The sequence below is a fragment of the Semicossyphus pulcher genome, unplaced genomic scaffold (assembly GCF_022749685.1).
Source record: "Semicossyphus pulcher isolate SPU_LCO1_2020_fin unplaced genomic scaffold, fSemPul1.0.p SCAF_12, whole genome shotgun sequence".
Classification (NCBI taxonomy): domain Eukaryota; kingdom Metazoa; phylum Chordata; class Actinopteri; order Labriformes; family Labridae; genus Semicossyphus; species Semicossyphus pulcher.
The window spans coordinates 30,119,787-30,141,356 of record NW_027211626.1 but is presented as its reverse complement, the minus strand read 5'-3'; the positions used below and the strand labels follow the sequence as shown (position 1 = coordinate 30,141,356).

General features: G+C 41.1%; 3 protein-coding genes across 6 annotated transcripts; 2 read left to right on the top strand and 1 right to left on the bottom strand.

Moving 5' to 3' along the window:
* Window positions 1-357: 357 nt before the first annotated feature.
* ncoa4 (nuclear receptor coactivator 4) lies at window positions 358-13,734 on the bottom strand. Of its 4 annotated transcripts, none has more exons than XM_069658510.1 (11): window positions 13,716-13,734; window positions 8,095-8,218; window positions 6,210-6,350; window positions 5,902-5,993; window positions 5,330-5,438; window positions 5,142-5,222; window positions 4,941-5,057; window positions 2,651-3,391; window positions 2,145-2,462; window positions 1,961-2,053; window positions 358-1,643 (listed from the first exon to the last, which is right to left on the bottom strand). In XM_069658510.1, the coding sequence occupies exons 2-11, from the start codon at window positions 8,215-8,217 to the stop codon at window positions 1,638-1,640; spliced, it is 1,821 nt and encodes a 606-aa protein (XP_069514611.1). In that variant the 5' UTR covers window position 8,218; window positions 13,716-13,734; the 3' UTR covers window positions 358-1,637. The 4 variants fall into 4 exon arrangements, with proteins under 4 accessions (XP_069514611.1, XP_069514608.1, XP_069514610.1 ...); XM_069658507.1 differs by lacking the exon at window positions 13,716-13,734 and adding an exon at window positions 12,090-12,216; XM_069658509.1 differs by lacking the exon at window positions 13,716-13,734 and adding an exon at window positions 10,947-11,125.
* Window positions 13,735-13,959: 225 nt separating this feature from the next.
* On the top strand, window positions 13,960-17,828 carry yipf3 (Yip1 domain family, member 3). Its single transcript, XM_069658511.1, has 9 exons — window positions 13,960-14,288; window positions 14,817-15,026; window positions 15,097-15,203; window positions 15,282-15,327; window positions 15,645-15,737; window positions 15,861-15,992; window positions 16,127-16,240; window positions 16,322-16,445; window positions 17,330-17,828. The coding sequence occupies exons 1-9, from the start codon at window positions 14,217-14,219 to the stop codon at window positions 17,440-17,442; spliced, it is 1,011 nt and encodes a 336-aa protein (XP_069514612.1). The 5' UTR covers window positions 13,960-14,216; the 3' UTR covers window positions 17,443-17,828.
* A 1,843-nt stretch (window positions 17,829-19,671) lies between these two features.
* On the top strand, window positions 19,672-21,114 carry dnph1 (2'-deoxynucleoside 5'-phosphate N-hydrolase 1). The gene is made up of 4 exons (XM_069659234.1): window positions 19,672-19,935; window positions 20,188-20,259; window positions 20,345-20,455; window positions 20,924-21,114. The coding sequence occupies exons 1-4, from the start codon at window positions 19,800-19,802 to the stop codon at window positions 21,040-21,042; spliced, it is 438 nt and encodes a 145-aa protein (XP_069515335.1). The 5' UTR covers window positions 19,672-19,799; the 3' UTR covers window positions 21,043-21,114.
* Window positions 21,115-21,570: the final 456 nt, after the last annotated feature.

Below are 21,570 nucleotides of genomic sequence, written 5' to 3'. Positions count from 1 at the left end.
AGCCCTGCAGACTAACATGCAGGCAAACCACTGTCATGTCTTCTCATTCTGATTGGTTCAGATCAGTTATGTCATTAAAACATTGGGACAGGTCAGAGTGTTTGTCTATTACTAGTTTTGCTGCTGATGAAACTGGTCTGATTGGGTCTACTGGTGCCTCCTCAGGAACTAAATTGAATTTTAGAATTACAGTTTGATGTATTTCTGTTAAGTTCACTTAAATGACTGTGATGAATCCAGTTAAGGAAGTGATCTTCAATATTAACCAGCTCATTCAGAGACCAGGAGGCACAAACTACAGATCTGAGAAAAGCTTCAGCACAGTTCGTTGTATTTTAAGAATAATTCATACAGTGATGATGTCAACAAGTTTTTATTACTGTAGAGAATCACAGCAGGAAGGGGGTACTGATGACATCACAGCTCTTAATGACCAGTCACCCCTCCTCAAACAAAAACCATACCACAGATTCAAAAAATGCACCAATCACTTCTGACTGTAGAGTCATGTGACCTGTTGGCAGACAGACTGCAGGTTGACTCCACCAGGGCATTCTGGGAAAGATTTTTTTTATTGTTTCTGTAGATAAGCAATCTTTTTTTTCTGCCTTAAACTGAGTCTTCCAGGTGAATGACACATGACAAGCATCACCAATTCACAAGCGGCAGATTAGAGACTGCCTGCAATGCTCGACTGAGGGACCAAATTAAAGAGCTTTTAATATGAAAGAATTGTATATCCAATATTTCATACATATATGTTTATAGATAGTAAAGCTCTCATGGAGTAGGAAAACAGATTTTAAAGTGTTTAATGTCACAATGTAAAGCAGAACCTACTACATCTACACCTTTAAAACTGAAAAACAACACCAGACTCAGTAAGTGATGGAAACAGCCTGCAGTCTGGACAGGAAGTAGATCTCTGTAGCTCAGCAGCTTCATAGAAGAAGACAAGGAAAATTCTACCTGAACAGGCAGAGATTCTGTTAAAAAGTAAAATCAATAAAATATCTGTGTTAAAATAAGCATTCAAATAAAAGCTACTTTATATCTAAATATAACTCCGCCCTTCATATTGCACCCCTGTGTGCATCTGACTCCGCCCCTCTCTCCCTGTCAGGGTCATCTGATATTAGCATATTCTGGGAGCTGTTTCTCCACAATATGCAGCTAATTGTCGTCATTATCAAAAAAAGGCCAATTTTGTCCATCATATGGTAATTAAGAACAATAAAGAGGAGCAAATGCCTCATTTTAGCTTTTGTTACTATTGTATGAAAAATCAAAATAGTTACATTTTCTGTTTAATGTTCAATTTGGAGATGTTGCTGAGATCTGGACCTCATCAGTGTCATCATAACAACAGCTTAGTCAGCTCCTTCCTCTGATGAAGACTGAGAGACAGGGCTGAAAGTTGAAATTCTTTGATCAAACTAAAGAATCAAAGTCCACATAGTGAACTCATAAATAGATTCTTGGTCTTAATTGGAAGAGAGTGGCGGGTGGAGGCTCAGTGTCGTTATATCACAGGAAGAAGATGGCGGCGATGGTTAAATTGTTGTGGTTGTGTGCGCTGATCAGCGATAGTGTCTCCCAGAGGAGAGAAGAAGATACATCCATAATCATCGTTGTCATCACATCTGGAGGGAGAACAGAGACTCAGTGATCAAAGGTAAGTATTGAATGCACCTCAATCGATCAATCAATCAATGAATCGTTAATTGTATAATGCCAAATCATAACCGTAGTTATGTGAAGACACTTTACAAAAGAGCAGGTCTATATTATTTAGAGAGAGACCTTGTGCACAGGTGGACAGGTTGTTACACACTGCTGTGAAACATGCATTCAATGTAAACATGATGTTAATTTTTTCTTTGTCTTGGGTCCCCTCACTGTGATGCTACACACTCAGGTTTCACATGTGTTTTCAGATTGATAGTGCCCCAAGACTCACCTGTTCAGTGGCTCTATGCAGCCATTTGTCTTTGTCCCCACCCACTTTCATACACGAGAACAGGTCACAGACAGTGGGCAGTGCCAGGCGCTCCTGCATGTAGGAAACAGGAAGTCATTGGTCTGATCAACTCAGATCTGCACTGGATTCTGCTGGTCTGAAATACTCTCAGGGATCCACCTACCTGAGCCTGGCTCCTCTTCTTCAGCAGCCATTTGTCTTCCTCTGCTGCAGGGAGAGGCAGGCCTCCTGACCCTGGAGCAGGAGGAAAGGTCTCTGGAAGAACCCAGAGACCTGGATCCAGAGGGTGTTGGAATGGAGAAAAACAGGAGGAGGAGGGCTTGAACTGGGAGCTGTGCTCCTCCCTGCTGGCCTTCTCCTCCTCAGGAACCACCCAGCCTGAGAGGGAGGTGCTGAGAGCTTGCAGAGAATTCTTGCAGCAGGAGGAGGAGGAGGGGGGGGTGTTCGTGGGGTGAAGCCAGGCCTCAAGGATGGCTTGAACCTGAGGAGAAACATCTTTCGTCATTCATAAAAGAAATAAATTTATTTATCTGACACATGATGGACTGAACCAGAAATGAACTTAGACCCCTGACGACAAGCGTGGTGGTTTAATGTTAATGGTCTCTCACTCTGAAGCTTCATTGTAAACAAGACACAAATCAACATCTGACATAATGGAACTGCTACCTTCTCCTCCTGCTCCCTCAGGTTAAGGTTAGGCAGGGTGTTCTTAGCGTTGGTGGGTGGAGAGATCTTGGTGGTGGGCAAGGCGTTCTTGGTTACAGGGACTCCGTTCTTGTCCCGCCCGTCCTGTCTGAGCAGCCAGAGGCTCAGAGCTTCTCTTCCGCAGTTCTCATCACAGACACAGGCAGAGTAGGTGGAGCAAACCTCATTGGCTTTGCAGGTCTGCTGTACCGGCACCACTTGCTGCAGCCATGCCTCCAGGGTTGTCGGGGGAGCTGAGGGGGTTTGGGAGGCAGGACTGGAGGTGGGTGGGGTCTTCAGGCACTTGAGCTGGCCCAGGTTCTCAATCTCCACAGCCTTGCTGGTCTGGCAGCAGGACGAGCAGTCTGCGTTGGCAGGGCTCGACCCCACAAGCCAATCACTGGATGACCAGTCATCCTCGAACGGCTTCAACACCCTACGCCACCGCTCTGCATCTGACATGGTCTCCATGGCAACAGGGAATGGGGCGATGAGCCAGTCGCTTAGCTCCTCCTCCTCTTCCTCCTCTTCCTCTTCCTCTTCAGGAGAGACAGCGAACTCTGATTCGTCTATCTTCTCTATGGAGAAGGAGGAGCTGCAGCTGCTGTTTGTCCTCTCCCTGCTGACTGGGGTCTGCTGGTCCTGGAGGAGCCACGCTTCCAGGTCTCTGAGCTGACCCCAGGCCTGCAGGAAGTCCATCGAGGCCAGGGCAGGACAGGAAGTCTGACACAAACAGAAAGGAAGTCAATGTGAAAACGGATCAACAGACACAGCATGGACATGGGTTCTTAATGCTAGAAAGAGTATGGTCTCGGCCTGAGGTGGTTCCCTTCTTAACAAGGTATAACACAATGGTAGTTTATGATGCAAAACCAACAGGCCCAGGAGCAGATTATGTTATGTTCAACTTGAACAAAAGCACTGCTGGATGAAGCAATAAATGGTCTCGACCATGAGCTCTTTGAGCAGATTGTCAGAGGACCAGCAAAACACTTTGGCTTTCCTGGCTGAATTTTCATATGAAAGATATTAATTATGCTTTTTCATCCAAGCACTAAAGCCTTGTACTTGTTGTACATAAGGCTGTAACTTACTAACTTCCATATCTTAAATTATGTTTTATATTATTTTTTTTAATTTCTTCTCTCTTTTGACAACACAGGGGTTGAAGCAGACAGAAAAAGCATCGATGCAACACTATTATGTATCATGTAACATAGATGTACCTATTGTCAGATCTACTTGTGCCCTAATGACGGAGCAGGGATATTATAGGTCTTAATGATTCATTACAAACCGTAAATCTCTCACACATCAATGCACTCTGTATTCATTAGTTAACTGGTCATCACTATCCATGCGCAGAACATTGCAATGGTATCTTCATTTACAAATCCATGCTCGAGCTGTTGCCCTATTACTTATACAGCTACATATGTCTCTATGAGTTTACCCGTCTAAATAAAGGTTAAATAAAATTTAAAAAGCGTCTCTGTCAAGAACTTTTTTTGCCAGCTATCCAGCTGCAGTTGTGTTGCTTTAACCTATGATTATGTTTAACTTTATATTTGACTGATATTAGTTTGATCTAAGCTTAAAAAATGCTGCTATGCCGCCAATAGACCTGGCAATTGTTGTGACTGATAATATGCTGCATATGCTAAGGAGCTGTAAAGAAGAAGAGTAGATCTGTGACCAATAAGCCCTGCGTTTGTTAGAGTTGGTAAAGCATATAATAAAAAGGTACCTTGGGTATGTTGAACTCTCTGTGTAATGCAGACCTAAGCTCTATATGTTGAGTGTTATGTCAGCTTGATATGTCAAAGCACAGTGATTTGGCACTACATGAACAGAAATTGATGGGTTGATTGATTGATTTATTAAACTTTGTTTCAATGTTTCTGAGCTTTGGGTTCACTTTATGTCTTTGTTTCAAGCATTTATAGTACAAAATGATGTACAATGTGTGCATGGATCATGTGAAAAATGCATTTACTGGTTATGATTATAGGTTTACTGATAGTATAGTGTTAATGAAACTCTGCAGGTTTGTCTGCAGGCACAAGAATAACAACAGCAATAATGCATGAAGATTTTATCAGCTTTAAACATTCAATCAGAAGAGTAATTCTATCGTTTCTTCATTGTTCCAGTAGCTTTTACTAATAGATTTTCTTCTCTACAGAGGCCAAAGTGAACTGAATCTCTCTGGGTTTTGGTCATTTGGACACAGTCAAAAATGTAAAGGATTTTGATTAGTCGTCTGTCTCACCTTGCTCTCCTTGTGTGCCATTAGCCAATCCTCAGGGTTCTTGCTGGAGTGGTAACTAATCGGACTTGCTGGTTGAGTTCCTAGCAGCCATTCACTCAGGGCTGTGGCCTCCATCTTCTACAGAGACACAGTCTGATCAATAACAATGATCAATAATCAATGATATCTATCCATCCATCCATCTCTAGCAGGTGAAGTTACCTGTTTCTTAGCAGCAATTGGACAGCTCTGCACCTGAACTCCGTGTTGGGCGGGGGTCTGAGAGGACACACTTTCTACAGGCTGCAAAACAGGAAGTACAGAAAAATACCTAATCAGCATTGGGTGTGTGTGTGTGTGTGTGTGTGTGTGTGCGCTTGCGCCCATCCATGAGTGTGTATCTGTGTTACCTGAGCTGTGATACTGCCAAAAGAGGTGATGGCCTGCCTCAGAGAGCGAGTGTCAGCTTGGAAACTCAGCTCAGGTGTTTCCTCTGGTGTCAGACTGAGAGAGGACAACCTGCAAACACAGGAGGAAAGAAAACAAGAACAGCAGCAGTTAAAGCAAACAGTTTTGATCTATTATGCTAAGGAAATTTACTTTGAATAGTGCTGCGAGTGAATTGAACAACTTTAGGACTAAATGATGGAAATAGGGATTTAAGTGTTTGAAATTGGAAGTTATTGTGCCTAAAAAATTCATCACAGCCCAGTTTTTATAACTTGCTGCACAGTTTGGCAACTATGTCCTGTTTCCTCCTAAGGCTTGTATTAAGCTGTTGAGCTCACTCCTGCTGCTGCTTTTAGACACTGACTGCTGCAGAGGAAAACAAGTCAGAACAGAGTCTCTGCAGACTGCAGCCTTTATCTTCAGACACATAAACATCTTACTGCAGAAGGCTGTCATCAAGAAGAAACCAAAAACAATAATTCACTGAATCTGACTTCAGTGAGTGTACGTGTGTGTTTGTGTGCGTGGTTACCTCTCCATGCAGCTGGTCAGCTGATTGCTAAGGTCGTTGCTGCTGTTTGAGTTGTGCAGCTGATGGACGATTACATCAAACTGACCTCTGAGCTGGAACACAGTAAACAGAGTTGAAAACATGTTGTCGTGTGTCTCATCATCTGGTTTTAATTTCTCTGTGTGTTCCTTATCAGCTGCTTTTGACAGTTAACATTTTGTTCAGTCTAAGAAAACACGTTTATGTTTCTATAGTGAGATGAACAGAAGTCACAGCAGTGCCATACGGCCAGTTCCGGACCAGTATAACCATTAAGTACAAGCACTTACCCAGTGCAGCTGGTGCAGCTGCTGCTGCAGAGTTTCTGTCTTTAGTTGTTCTAGCAGCTCGATCTGCCCAAGCAGCCACACCTCCCTGCAGCGCAGTGCCTCCTGCTGCCGGCTCACGCAGCTCTGCAGCTCTGCGCGAACCTAAGAGGGAGACAGGAAGGGAGACAGACAGAGAAACCCTGGTGAGGCACAAATTTGAACTAGACTGACAGTGGCTGTTGACTTGGGAACATGAGCGTTCGTCACAGTTTCCGAAACTTTCACTTGGCAGATAGAAATTGATTGGAACATTAATGAATAATGAAAATATCTGTTAGCTGCAGATGTAGTCTCATGATGCTATTGTGATCCAGCAGCTGACCGAACAGCACACGCTGTGACACCACAGACAGTGTGGCCTATGTCCTGAATATTAGATTAAACTTCACATACACATACACACACACACACACACAGCTTTACCTGGTGCACAGAGGGTTAAATAGAGTACAGTCCGAGTTTCAGTCCGTCAGTGATATAAAGTCCTCTCTCTTCACTCAACTATTTACTGACTCTACCGCACCCATCCCTCTGTCTACAGTCTTTATATGCTGACTCGATCAGCTCCTCCTACGCCCACACGCAAATATGCTGACCTGACCTGACAGTGGTTAGTTGAGCAAGCTGAGCTACCAGGGCCACTGCGGGTGAACACCTGAACAATAAGAGGACTTCAGGTGTTTATGGTCTCTCACACTCACACTCACACACACACACACACACACACACACACACACACACACACACACACACACACACACACACCAGAGTGTGTAAGTAGGTACACAGTGAGTCCATTGAATTTGCTAATCTTCAACACATCCATAGATGTCAACATAATCCGGCTCCTCAGGTGCTCTGTGACGTTATGGTTCCACTTCGAGTATGTCACTCAGTAACACAGGAATTGTCGAGTGCCCTTTTATAAATCCTCTCTTGGACAAACAACCTTTTCTGCTCAGGGGATAAAATCAGTATGTGGAACACTTTACCCGCAGAACTAAAACGCGACTGGACAGGCATCCTGTTATACTAAAACAAGTCAGGCATGTATCCATGTATGAGCTAATACTTTTATGGTGTTCTATTGTGCTTTATTGTATTACAGTTTGTGCCTTGCATTCGTCTCTCTGTGGCATTGTTGCGTTAGTTTGTTTTGTACTGTCTCGTGGGTATTTGTTGTTTGAATTTTATATAACTAGGGACAGGCTTTGCTAATTAGTTTTGCGACATTTGTTAATATCAGAGGATGTTGACAAATGTCTTCAGACCTGCTGTCCAAAACACAAAATACAATGTTGATTCACTTTTGCTAACAGTTGGGTGACAGTTACCTGACAGTTGGCTTACAGTCCTGGGACAGTGGGCTGACAAACAAATGATAGACCACTGACTACAGTGAACGTGTTTCTCCTGCATTTTGTCTCCTCAGTAAATGGCTTACTTAACTGCAGCTCTTCTTAATACTTTAACTTTTATTTTCCTCTTCAACACCAGAGCTAAAAATCAGAGGAAAAGTCTGCAATATACCAAAGACATTCCTGAGCTGTGGGTGCATTACCACTTCCTGACTCAGTGTATTCCTTACCAAACCATTAACTACACAGTTAAAATAATATCCATCCTACTTTATCCTTCAGCAGATATCAACATGACTGATTGATAGTTATGCAGACAGCTCTGAACGTTAGCTGCTGGTTAGCAGCAGCAGACTGAGGTATTCAATAACATCACAAATTCTTAGAAAATCGATTATTAAACCGGGAAACTGTGTTGTTTCCCTCTTTGTCATAAAAAAAGGGGGGAGGCAAACACAGAGGACAAGGAGGAGGAGGAAGGTCCTGACCTCTCTGGTGTTCTCCCTCAGCTGCTGCTCGGCCTTCATCACCCCGCTGACGGCATCCTCCAGCTGATTCTGGGCCTGCCGGCACTGATTCAGCCCACTCACAGCCGCCTCAGCCAACGGCATCCTGGACAGGAAACAGGAAAGACAGGTTAAAATGTAGCAACGTGTATTGTGGATAAAAAGCAGCAGTTCCAAGTCAGACTCCACTGAAGTTATATGAGGAGGTGCTGTGTCACTAATACAGCTGATCTGTTGCTCTATTAACAAATCTAACACTAAATATTTGGGGGTTTGGGGGATTTTACCAAAACTTTAGCATGCAGCTGAAAAGTAAATACTGTTTCCTGAAATAAAAAGGTTTAAAACTTTCCACTGAAACTCAGCTCAGTCTGCTGGGACAGACACTAAAACCAACTTCCTGTAACATGTAATTTCTAAACAGACTCTCACTTCTGTTTTCTTGACCAATGGTGCACTTGTTCCTCATCCTACACTTCTGCCTTTCAACTTCACTCTCTACATCAAGGCTTGTCTTTTGTTTTGGATTTTTTTGTTTGTTTGGAGTTAAGACAACATTTTGTTCCCTTTCTAGTTTGTATTTTTCATTTTTGATATTCGTCATTATCTCTCCCTCACAATAGATATTCAAAACTGTTTATTGGGTCAAATTGCTACATCAAGTGTGAAACTCAAACCAAAAATAAATGCACAATATAACCTTCAACTTCTAGTGTAGTGTACTCCCTGATACTGCATTATCAAAAACACAAAACATGTGTATAATCTATTTTTACAGCAGCTGTGGCTCGTAGGCTGGTCAAGATAAAAACAGGACAAAAGAGACTGAGGACACAGGTGAGTCACTCTCTTAACCAGGTAAGGTTTTACTGCAGCTTCTGTTCTGTGTCTGACTCAGCTGATTGCAGATCAGCGGATCATTCAGGCTGCTGTGTTGTGGTGAAGGCCTCATCTGAAATTCACAGTGTTTACGAACACCTGCTTTGTGCTCCGTGATGGGTCAGCGGGCTGCTGACTCAACAGGATCCGCTAGGATGAAACCAGTTTCACCACTAATCTATTTTCAGACACTCCAATCCTCACAAATACAAAAATACATTGAGTATGGAAGTATTTCAAGACACCAGCGTGGAGGCCGGGCCTTTTGTAAGACACGGTGGACAACAAAACTCGTTGAAGTGTGAATATGTGAGGTACTTGCGATAAATTCAGACTTTTGCAATGTGTTTATTGCGAATTCTCAAATTGCGATAATGATGAAATTGCGATTTATTGCACAGCCCTAACTGACATAGGTTAGCCTTAGGGTTACATCTGATGACATTTTCTGCTGTCATGGAAATAGCTCCAATATGATGTTTTGGTGGTGAGTGGGTGTGGCCTAAAGGTGTGGTGCTGCTGCAGTATCAGCTGGAAACAGTCAGTCTGCTGCTGCTGATAAACTCGCTTCACTTTCTCTCACTGAGGAAAACAACCAGCTGACATGTGACCTTTAGACATAAGAGTTTATAGCATACACCATGGTTCTGTTCTGGTAGGGGTCAATGTTGACAACATCCTCAGGATTCCTGTTAATCTTTGTTGAGCAGACTAATCCATTAATAAACACATTTTCAGTTCCACTACAATAGTTCAATATTCTAGAATTACTCATTACACTCTTTCTACACACAAATAGACCAGGAACATGTCAGACATAAATCTTTAATGCAACCTATTTACATGTAAAGTTATTTTGCCATTTTCATTGAAAGTCTGTGTATGTAATGTATAATACAAATATTATTATCTATTATTATTATTCAAAGTTTGATAAATTTCTTAAATAAATATTTGATGTTGTACAATCATAAATGAGATGTTTGAAAGCTCCAAATCAGCACAGTGAGATCTCAGCTGTTCTCTGCATGATTTATACATTCAATTTAGTTACTTCAATAAATCAAACTGTCAATAAATTATATCAGATGATAAAAAAGTGTTGATAGTAAAAAAAGTATTGTCATTATCTTTACAATGATGTTACTATGAATAGATTAGATATGCTACTGTATATAAAAGTTGTTACTTTAAATAAAAATGTAAATAATGTCACATTACTCACTAAATATAAAGTTTTACAGTAAATGAACTGATCAGTGTGTTCAACTATCGATAGACAGGCTGACTCAAGAGGGTTTTAACTGTCTCTCAATGTGACTTTGTATCGATTATATTTTTAGTAAATATTTAGCACGGACAGAAGTTATTAGACAAGGTAATTGATAAACTATCTCTGAAACAAGATCAATAATAACTATTATCTCCAACAACTGTTCGCATGCCGACCAATTTCACTCTAATACAAACATTACTGAACACTAGGATATTTTTACAAATTCAACATCTTCATTTTAGTATTCATTTGAATTACTTGTCTACATTAACCCAACCTCCTAACTGTGTTAACCAGTTAAATACTTAATACACGAAGAAATCTGTGATAATATTCAAGAGATAACATTTAGTGTTATGACGCTATTTAACACTACAATTACTTGGATATATAATTGATTTGAAGGCAGGATTTTACTCACAGGACCATTTGTTCATTATGGTATAGTTGCTTTTACCTCTGAGAACTTTCTCCACCAGTCAGTATTAGCACGTTACATCTTAAAATAAGGTTCGAGGTTTAGATGTTAGATGTAATCTTTTTAGTGTTTTGCCTCGGTCTTCTATTGAAATATCATATCAGCATCTGATATAATCAATATCTAAGTTACACAGCCATGTGAAAGCTAACCCTGTAGCTAAACGGGAAAACAAAGTTGGTTAATTCTCCCTTATCGTACCTCATGTCGCTGACTCAGTTGTTATAAACCAGCAGATAAAAATTCCCCGGCAACACGGCGCGTCCTCGACTGCCAATTCAGCCTTTGAAAGTGAAGTTAACACGCTTATTGTTTAGTTTCTGTCTGTTACTGTCGGAGCTCAAAGGAATGAGGAAACTATTCTCTGACTGTCCGCCATGACTGCTTTTCGGCTCGCACGTACACACAAAAGGCCGGGGGGAGGGGGCTGCAGAGGGGCCGCAAAGCACCGTGGGCTGCTGCTGTATATCTGTAGTTTTGTATTATCGATCATATTTTACATCTCTTAGATATTACTCGGAAGTGACAGAGTGCACCGCTGATAACGTGGCTTCACATTAACCAAGGGTAAACGTGACCGGGAGTTGTCTGAGTTCAACTCGCCAAACCCAATACAATAACACTGGATGTTTATATAGTTGTTATAGCCGTTTCGTGTCAGGTACGGAGTGAGCAGAACAACCTAACTCTTTCTCGGAATCTCAAAGGTTGCCTCGTAAATTCGGTTTACAGATAATGCACCCAGCGGCCCTATGATCTAGTAAAATACCTACTTTTATGCTTGGAGTGCAGCGATCAAATGTATAGTACGGAAGCCCTTAGCGGACACTGGCCAATGATTTATCAGTATGTCTAATTTGGGAGTGGATGAACGAGGGACTGTAAAATTGAACGTTTTTTTTGAAGCGAGTTTGGTTTCAATAAGCATTAACATCAAAATCGGGTGAATTTTAATATAAAACTTTGTTACTACTACTAACTTTATAACTCTACTAAAATCACTTACAAATCGCAAATGTCGGTCTTATGATTTAAGGTTTTTGAAACAACTGGAGGTCATAGTGTGTTTTTAGCTACGTTAGTTAACAGTTAGCTCAGTGTATAACATTATCGATTTTTGCCATCGACACGACCGTTCTTGACTGCTGGCAACACTAACGATGGGATAAACTTATCAGACTAATATCAAAACACGCTTCCTTCCAGCTGAGCAAATGCCGGTTTTTGAAGCTAGGTTAGCAGCTAGCCTACGTGGCTAACGGTTAGCATTTAAGGCAGGTCAGCGTTGACTAGCTGAAATTTTTGACACGATCAGAGCAGTGGGCCGCAGACGGTTTAACTCACCGTGAGCTTCTGCTGTTGATTCTCGACTTCGATGTCATTAATGATCCAAGTAAGTTCAGTGACTATTTAAACTGAAAACGGGCTCAGTTACGCCGGTGTTTCCACCAGCTGGCACTCAATGTCACGATCACAGGAAAGAAAAAAACATACATGCAGGGTGGAGAAGCGTCGCGAGAATTGAGAGCAACATCTCGAATCAGGAATCAGGCAGAGAGCGAGATCGCCCCCTGCCGGTGAGTTTAGAACTGAGTCGGTAGGTAAGTAGATGGATGGATGGATGGATGGGTGGATAGATAGATAGATAGATAGATAGATAGATAGATAGATAGATAGACGTTTGTATTGCTGGACTACATCAATCAGACAGCTTTAGTAACTTTACAGATTCAGATTATAAAATCCACCTTCCTTTACCAGTGGCAGATTACAGTTAAGTTAATGAATGCAATAATTATAATGTTTATTTACTATATAGTTGAAGTACTTGTAAGTATATTTGCATGCTATTGGTTTTGCACTTCCACCTACAATTCTGCAGGACTATTACTTGAATATTTCAGAGTATTTCTAAACTGTTTTTTTTCTACTTTGACTAAAGTAGAGATCTCAGTTCTTCCTCCAGCATGGAATGAAAGATACACAGTTCAGACAGGTCACAGCAGACCACACATGAAAGACATAATGCAACAAATTAGAAACACTGAACCACAAACTGCCATTAGTGAGGCACAGTCTAAAAACAGAACCAATAAAGCAGACAATTACTATGATTTAGAACCTTCGGGATTAACAAAGACAAGTAGAAAATCTCAGGAAACAATAATCGTATTGTCATTCAGAAGTTTCACAGTTGTGAACACAAAAGCTGTGAAACTTTCCACATAGTTCTGTGGAGGATCAGGTAATCCTGAAACAACACTCAACATACAAACTGAGGTGTGATCTGAACAAAAACAATCTCTAATCCGTCTGTTTAAGGTGTTTTTTTTCATGCTAGAATTTTCCATTTTTGTAATGTGTTTCAGGCTAGAAATGATCAAATTAAATTAAAAAAGAAAACAAATAAGGAAACAAAAAGATTTGTGCATATTCTGAACCTCAGATTTATCTGCTGACCAACATGTACTGTAGTAATTATGTAATATATAAAACATTTTTATATATATTTTTTACACCAACAAAAAAATATATACAGTATATATTTTATATATTCACTAGATGGCTGAAGTGCAGAGAGAGAGGAGGGAAATATGAATAAAGGGGTGACCTCTGTTCACTTTTCATGCTTATACAAGTTATTTACGGCATGCATTAAAAAACATATTTAAATCAATCAATACGCAATAGAATACAATTAGATTTATAATCTTCAATTCATCATAGTATCACAATCAGTTAATCTAACCAGTACATGTTTATAAGAGAGGAAACATTCAGGCCAATACTTATGAACTGTATACATAGGAGCTCATCGACAACAGGAAACACTCGCGAGATTTTCGGCTTCCACGTTGTCTTTTTTTTTTAATTTTTTATCTCTATTTAAAAGGAAACGTGCATATTAATCGTAGACAGTATTTTTTACATACAATAAAATGATATTAGCATACAGTTGATTAAAATTACCTTGTATTCAATTCTCAAGGACTCTTATTGTGTTGCCATGTTGGAGCAACTCTTGATACCTCATTACCTTTTATACATTTAGGGAGGTCCTCATAATTTTCGAGTTTTTTTTCTTCTTCAGACCAGAATCTGAAGTAGGTAAATGATATGATGCTACACACTCTTGTACAGTAGGTGGCGGTATGCACCTTAAAGTTGTTTGCGATCCGCCAAAAAAACGAGAGAAGACGAAGAAGACGAAGCGTTTGCATGTCGAGTCGACTCAGCCCGTCTATGGAGTCAGCCTGTATGATGTCAAAACGTCCCTTGCGTGCAGTCTGGAGGCGGAGTCAGAGCGAAAATAGAGGCTACTGTCTGTGATGTAGATTTTAGACTTAAACAGCATATATTTCTTTGTATCTGTGGAGATTAAACTCCATCCTTGTTCCGTCAGAACCTTCACAACGACACCGACCCGGGACACACACGATTAAATACAAGGAGAGCTGCCGCATCGGGGAAATGTCTGCAGGCTCCGGAAACAGAAACACGAACACGGAACCTTGGGGAAGCTTCGATGATAACCTCATCCAGGTGAGCTAACGTGCTAATAACAAAGCTAGCCTACTTACTAAGTAGCTTACTAACTAACATCATTACAGCGTAACTACTCTTTCATGTAACATGCTAACCAGTCTAGCTAAGCTATTAACAGACTAGCTAACCTGTCAGACGAGTTGGGCAGCATAGCCAAGATAACCAATAGAACTGACCAATAACAACGAGGCTAACCCAGCCCATGCTAATCTAACGAGCGAACAAACTATTTGAGCTAAAGTCTATAGATGGCGAAATAAGACCATCATGTAAAATACACAACTGGGCTGGGTGACGAAAGCGGAGCAGGCAAAGACACAACTGAGAGAAGCCATGTTCAGTGGTAAAAGAGGTGTTCAAATCAAGTACTGCTATTAGAATAAACAGACAAGGTGATGAAACCAGTTCCCCCTGAACCATTCATTTAATTATGTTATGTTACATAATCCCCCCTGGCGATCAATAAAGGATTATCTTATCTTATGTTGCTGTTAACCCTGCTTGTTCTTGTTGTATTGTATTCAGGGCAGCAGCTCGGCTGTTGTTGACATGGAGAACATGGATGACACGTCAGGCTCCAGCTTTGAGGACATGGGGGAAATGCACCAGAGGATGAAGGAGGAGGAGGAGGTGACAGCTGAGGCAGCCGCCACTGAGGATGACACTGTTGAAGATGGAGAGTTTCTGGGCATGAAGGGGTTAAAAGGGCAGCTGGGTCGACAGGTGGCTGACGAGGTAAGGGACGATTTTAGAGGTTCTGCTTCCTGATACAGTAGATCAGTTTTAATCTGTGTGATGCGTACAGGTGTGGCAGGCAGGGAAACGTCAGGCCTCCAGAGCTTTCAATCTGTATGCCAACATTGACATCCTCAGGCCATACTTTGACGTGGAGCCGGTGCAGGTCCGCAGTAGGTGAGATGCTCCAATTCCTATTTACTGTTAGCGTTTTCTGCTACCATGATGCTAACTGACGCTACTGTCTACTTTCAGGCTGATAGAGTCCATGATACCAGTCCGCATGATCAACTTCCCCCAGGTAAACACCTCCACGACCTGTCTCTACACAAGTTCAAAACAACAAATCTACTGACAGGACCTGAGCGCAAACTGACCCTGGGGCTGTTTGTTAGCATCATTCAAGACTTTTTTTCAAAATAAGAGGTCTTTGTCTGAGACATCCTTATGTCCCTCTGTTTCCCTGGCTCAGTTTGAGGTTCAGTTTCTAGGTTGAGGTTGAGGTTTACATCCAAGCTAAGATTATCGTTCAGAGTTTCTGTTTGAGGCTAATGTTCAGGTCCAGGATGAGCCTCAAGGTCAGGCTCAGTCCTCTGACAGTTTGTACTATTTTTGCAGAAGATAGCAGGTGAGCTATATGGTCCTCTGATGCTGGTCTTCACTCTGGTGGCGATCCTGCTGCATGGCATGAAGACATCAGGAACTGTCATTGTAAGAACACATACACACACACACAAAGTCTGACACATTTGTTAAACATTAAACATCTGCTCTGTAGTACTTCAGTGTTATTGATAATGTGTGTGTGTGTGTGTGTGTGTGTGTGTGTTACAGAGGGAGGGGACCCTGATGGGAACAGCAATAGGAACATGTTTTGGTTACTGGCTCGGTGTTTCCTCCTTTATCTACTTCCTGGCGTACCTGGTCAACGCTCAGATCACCATGCTGCAGATGCTCTCCCTGCTGGTCAGTGGCAGTACAACAACCACAATGCACGCAGCACACACAATACACACAATAGACACAGTAGTAAAAACAGCATGCAGGATGACAAGGGGATTTCAAGGTTAAGTGACATCACTTCCTCCTTCTGTTAACAGGGTTACGGTCTGTTTGGTCACTGTGTCGTCCTCCTCATCACCTACAACATCCACTTCCACTTCCTGTTCTACATCCTCTGGCTACTGCTTGGAGGACTGTCTACTCTGCGCATGGTGAGGACAACATCTCCTTTCAACCCTCCTATTATCCCTTAGCTATGAGCTCACCTGGTTTTTGTGTCTTGTTGCCATCAGGTAGCGGCTCTGCTGTCTCGAACGGTTGGTCAAACTCCTCGTCTCCTCCTCTGCGGGACTCTGTCGGTCCTCCACATGCTCTTCCTGCTCTATCTTCACTTCGCCTACCACAAGATTGTAGAAGGTCAGAAACTACAACATCTCAAGTGCTCAAGCAAAAATAAACATTTTATACTGTCATTGTTTTTAGTTGGTATTGAAGGAGACTGAAATCAATACTGCTGCCTTTATATGAGCTAAAAAAAAGCAAATGAGATCATCAGCAGCAAAATTGTTAAATTCTATATTGTCATTTTAATGCCTGTAACCGCTGCCAATGGTTTGGTGTCAGATGAGGCGATAAAATTCATGATGCTGAAACAGCCAATTTTTTACATCTTCCTCGACAAAGATTCACCCTGAGTGATACGTTTCACTATTAAAAGGAAGCAGACAGTACTTACACATGTACAGGAAAGAGATAAGATGTACTGATTTGTCCACATGGGGTCGCCAAGATCCACACAAACCGAAAGTTCCTTACATTAGTTGTAAATGTTACATTCTATTCTGATCAATTATACCCTTCTGTAGTCTAGAAAAGGGTACATATGTTGATTTAATTGAAAAGTGTAGGTTTTATTTTCAGGGACTTTTGCAAAAAAAAAACAATAAAAAAAACCCAGCAGTTAATCAACAGCATGAAAACTATAAGATTTTAATAAAAGCATCAAGACGACCAAAACAAAATAATAGCAAGCAAAGAATCTTGGGAAAAAGTTTTTATACTACTGGAGAGTGATTGTAATGAGTCTGTCACCTCACTCTCACTACTGTAATGTATATAGCTTATTAGTAAAGCTGTGATACAAAAACTATGAATATGAAAAGTTACGACAGCTCCGGTTCCCACATTAAAAAGGGATGCGTTATTCAGCTGTGAGTAAGACTACAAATAGTCAACTGTGAGAAAGGCACCTCCTGTCCATGTTTTTGTCAAAGTGAGACCTCTTGTCTTTGTGGTTTCAGGGCTGCTGGACTCCCTGGAAGGACCCAATTTGGCTCCTATGCAGCGGGTTGTCAGACACGTGCCTGAACTGACTCTTAACGCCACAATGAGGACGCTGCTGAGGGCCCGCTGAGCCCCCAAACACCATCACACCCAACAAACGGAAACCTCTTCTCCTGTCAGAAAGTTTATGTTAAGGTTGATCTGTTTTCTCTTCTGTTATTCTCTCTGTAATATTTAGGTTGGGAGTTAAATGGGAGTTGGGGGATTTTTTTCCATGTTCAGAGGTATTTATAGTTTCTATGAAGAGACTCAAATAAACTTTATGGATTTGAGCTCATGAGCAGAATCATCACATAAAATCCAGCATGTAACAGTCACAGAGTAAAAAATCTACTGAAACAGTATATTTCTTTATGTATTGTTCACATTTCACATATCGGCTCAATTTTAAATGTACATAAAAATGGTCGTCAATTAAATGTGTAAATATGTTGAAGATGTTCAAATAAATATGTTGATATTTGAAGATGAAGTTCAGTTGAGCAGCTGCTCCTTTTGTTTTTTTCAACAATGGTTTTTCTACCACCCGTAAATATGAGCATGTCAGATTTGTTTGCAATTTAAAGGCTTTGACTTAAAAAAGTCACTGCTAGTAAGTACAAATGGGTGGCACAGACCATGGAAAACCTAGCCTATATTTTAAAAGGTAAATCAGGAGAGAAAGGCTTTTGGAAAATAGTCGGCGGCTGTAACAGCTACTTAATGTTTATATTACCCACAGACTTAACCTTCATTTCATTTTTAAAATGCTGTAAACTAAGAATGCTTTTCATCAATTAACAAAATGCAGTGAATGAACAGAAAAGAAATCTAAATCAAATAGCATCAATTCTTCTAGGTACACTTGCACACGGTTTTTGAAAGAACTCAACTGGTAGGTTGTTCCAAACATCTTGGAGAACTAACCACAGATCTTCTGTGGATGTAGGCTTCCTCAAATCCTTCTGTCTCTTCATGTAATCCCAGACAGACTCAATGATGTTGAGATCAGGGCTCTGTGGTGGCCATACCATCACTTCCAGGACTTCTTGTTCTTCTTAACGCTGAAGATAGTTCTTCATTACATTGGCTGTATGTTTGGGGTCATTGTCCTGCTGCAGAATAAATCATACGCCTCCCTGATGGTATTGCATGATGGATAAGTATCTACCTGTATTTCTCAGCATTGAGGACACCATTAATCCTGACCAAATCTCCAACTACAAACTTGCAAGGAACCTCCACCATGCTTCACTGTTGCCTGCAGACACTAATTATCGTAGCGCTCTCCAACCCTTCGGCGAACAAACTGCCTTCTGCTACAGCCAAATATTTCACATTTTGACTCATCAGTCCAGAGCACCTGTTGCCCTTTTTCTGCACCCCAGTTCCTATGTTTTCGTGCATAGTTGAGTCGCTTGGCCTTGTTTCCATGTCGGAGGTACGGCTTTTTGGCTGCAACTCTTCCATGAAGACCACTTCTGGTCTTCATGGAAGTTGTCTTTGGCCGACCGCTGCGTCTGTGATCCTCAACGTCGCCCGTTTCTTTGTGCTTCTTCCAAAGAGCTTGAACAGCACATCTTGAAACCCTAGTGTGCTTTAAAATCTTTGCCTGGCAGAGACCTTGCTGATGCAGTATAACTACCTTGTGTCTTGTTGCTGTGTTCAGTATTGCCATGGCGTATGAACTGTGACATGAAACTGTCTTCCACAACCTCACCTTGATAACAGAGTTTGCACCCAGTTTTAAGCCTCCTACTCAGCTGTTTCTGTTTCAATTAATGACTGTCAACCTACACGTGAAATTGCTGATCATTACCACCTATTTGGTATAATTGGTTGATCATACACCTGACTATGATCCTACAAAATCCCTGACTTTGTGCAAGTGTACCTGTAAGAACTGATGCTGGTTTGAAAGCAAAGGGTGGTAACACCAAATATTGATTTGATTTAGATTTTTCTTTTGTTCGCTGACTTATCATTTTGTAAATGGATAAAAATAAACAATTATTTATATTTTTGAAAGCATTCTTAGTTTACAGCATTTGTTCACACCTGCCTAAAACTTTTGCACAATACTGTATATGTATATATGTATGTGTATATGTATATATGTATGTGTATGTGTATGTGTGTATGTATGTATGTATATGTATAAAAAAAGGATGAGTTGTAAGAAATGAAATCAACTTTCACACTAACTGGATACCGCCTCCAGTTTGCACCAATCAGAGCCTGGGAGTTCAGACAGATGACATTCAGCCAATGAGATGGGAGGGGGGAAAGCGATGTACCTCTAAGCCCGTGCTCAGGGAAAAATATTTTTAAACATGCCTTAATCACCACGACACGTCATCGCGCATAGCCTCGTTTGCGTCCAGCGCGGGAACAGATACAGACAGTAAGTAGTAAACAGGTAGTAGAAAAAGTGGAAATAGATTGAGTATGAAAGTGTACTTCTGCGGGAGTATCCGCGGCGGCAGAGATGACGTGCAAGTTTATCAGAGGATCGTAAAGAAGCTGCAGAGCTACGGGACCGTTTTGACCGAGCATGTGGGCAACAGCGAGCTCTCCGACAGAGGTCAGAGGTCAAACATACATGGTACACGGTACACAGAGTGCATACTGTACTACATACATGTAGTAGTAGTCTACACAGTAGTAGTCTTGAGTACAAACTGAAAAAACACACAGTACCATTACATACAGAGTACAGAATACTGAGTGATACAAGTGAACCGTTCTGCACAGTGTGCACACAGTGATCCAAAGTAAGATGTATGTGTATGTGTCATGTCACTAAGCTTTAAGCTGCTGTGCTGTGATTGAACAGGAGAGGACGCCACCGCAGCAGGAGACAAAGCCATCCACGATCGAGATGTAGACTGGCTTCGACAGTGTGACGGTGATAGTTTGTTGATTATCTAAGTGTGACTTTGACCTGAGCTAAGTATGCTGATGTGTGTGACCTTTAACCTTTGTGTACTCAGTGATTGTTGCCGAGGTGACACAGCCGTCTCTGGGCGTCGGCTACGAGCTCGGCCGAGCCATTGACATGAAAAAGAAAATCTTCTGTCTGTTCAGACCGTCATCAGGACGTAGTGAGGACACTTCCTGTTTTACTCCCTCCTCACTCCTCTTCTGCCCTCCCCCTTTCCCTCCCTCCCTCTTTCCCCATCTCCATCCCGCTCTCCTCCCTCCTCTGTCCTTGTCCTAACCTCCCTCTCACTTCTTCCTCCTCTACCTTCCCAACTTTGCCTTCCCTCCTTTTGTCTGCTCTGAGAAATGTAGTGCAGTAAACGTATAATATTCTTCTCTGAGAACATTTCACTGGAAATAGAAGTATATAAGTAAAGTACAAGTACCTTGAGTTCTTTCCAAAGTACAATACTTAATGAAATGTACTTAGTCACCTCTTGTACTTGAGTTGTTTCTGTTGTGTTGTGGGGTTTAATGTTATATCAGATCAGTCTAATTAATAACAATAATGTTTTTCATGATGGAGAACCAGAATGATCACATTAATTTTCTCTCTCACTCTTTCTCTCTCTTTTTCTTTCTCTGTGCAGGCCTCTCCGCCATGATTCGGGGAGCTGATGATGGTGATCTCTTTGTGGTGAGAGATTACAGCGAGAACGAGCTGGAGAACGTTCTGGAAGAGCACTTCAACAAACTGAAGGAAAGCTAAAGAACAAACAGAATATCAGACTGTGAATGTGTACAGTTTGTTCATGTCAGACCGAATGAGTCAATAAAGTTCAGATGCAAAACAAAGTCTTGTTAGTGCAGTCTGTCTCCAAGTCCACAGAATTTAAAGTAATATAGTTTGATTGAACTGAGTTAGCTTCAGTTTCAAACTGAAACTTGTTTAGTTAAAAGGTTTCCACAAATCAGTATTTGTGTATTGAAAATATAGTATTAGCAACTCAAATATGTATACTTAAATTTTTTAACCACATACGTTGAGACTCGTGGTTTTCAAAATAGAATATTTCTATCACAAATATACAGAGGTTCATGATGAGGAACATAATGACAATGAAAAACGTAATGTAAATAATTGTAAACCAAATGAGCCGCAACATGCACAATAATATGCATACCGTTAGAATGTTGTTTTTTCCCCAAATAGAATCAAATTGCAACCATCTAAAGTTTACAACTTGAGAATTCATTACAAATACATTTTTAAAATGGTCTGTTTTAAAAGCATCAA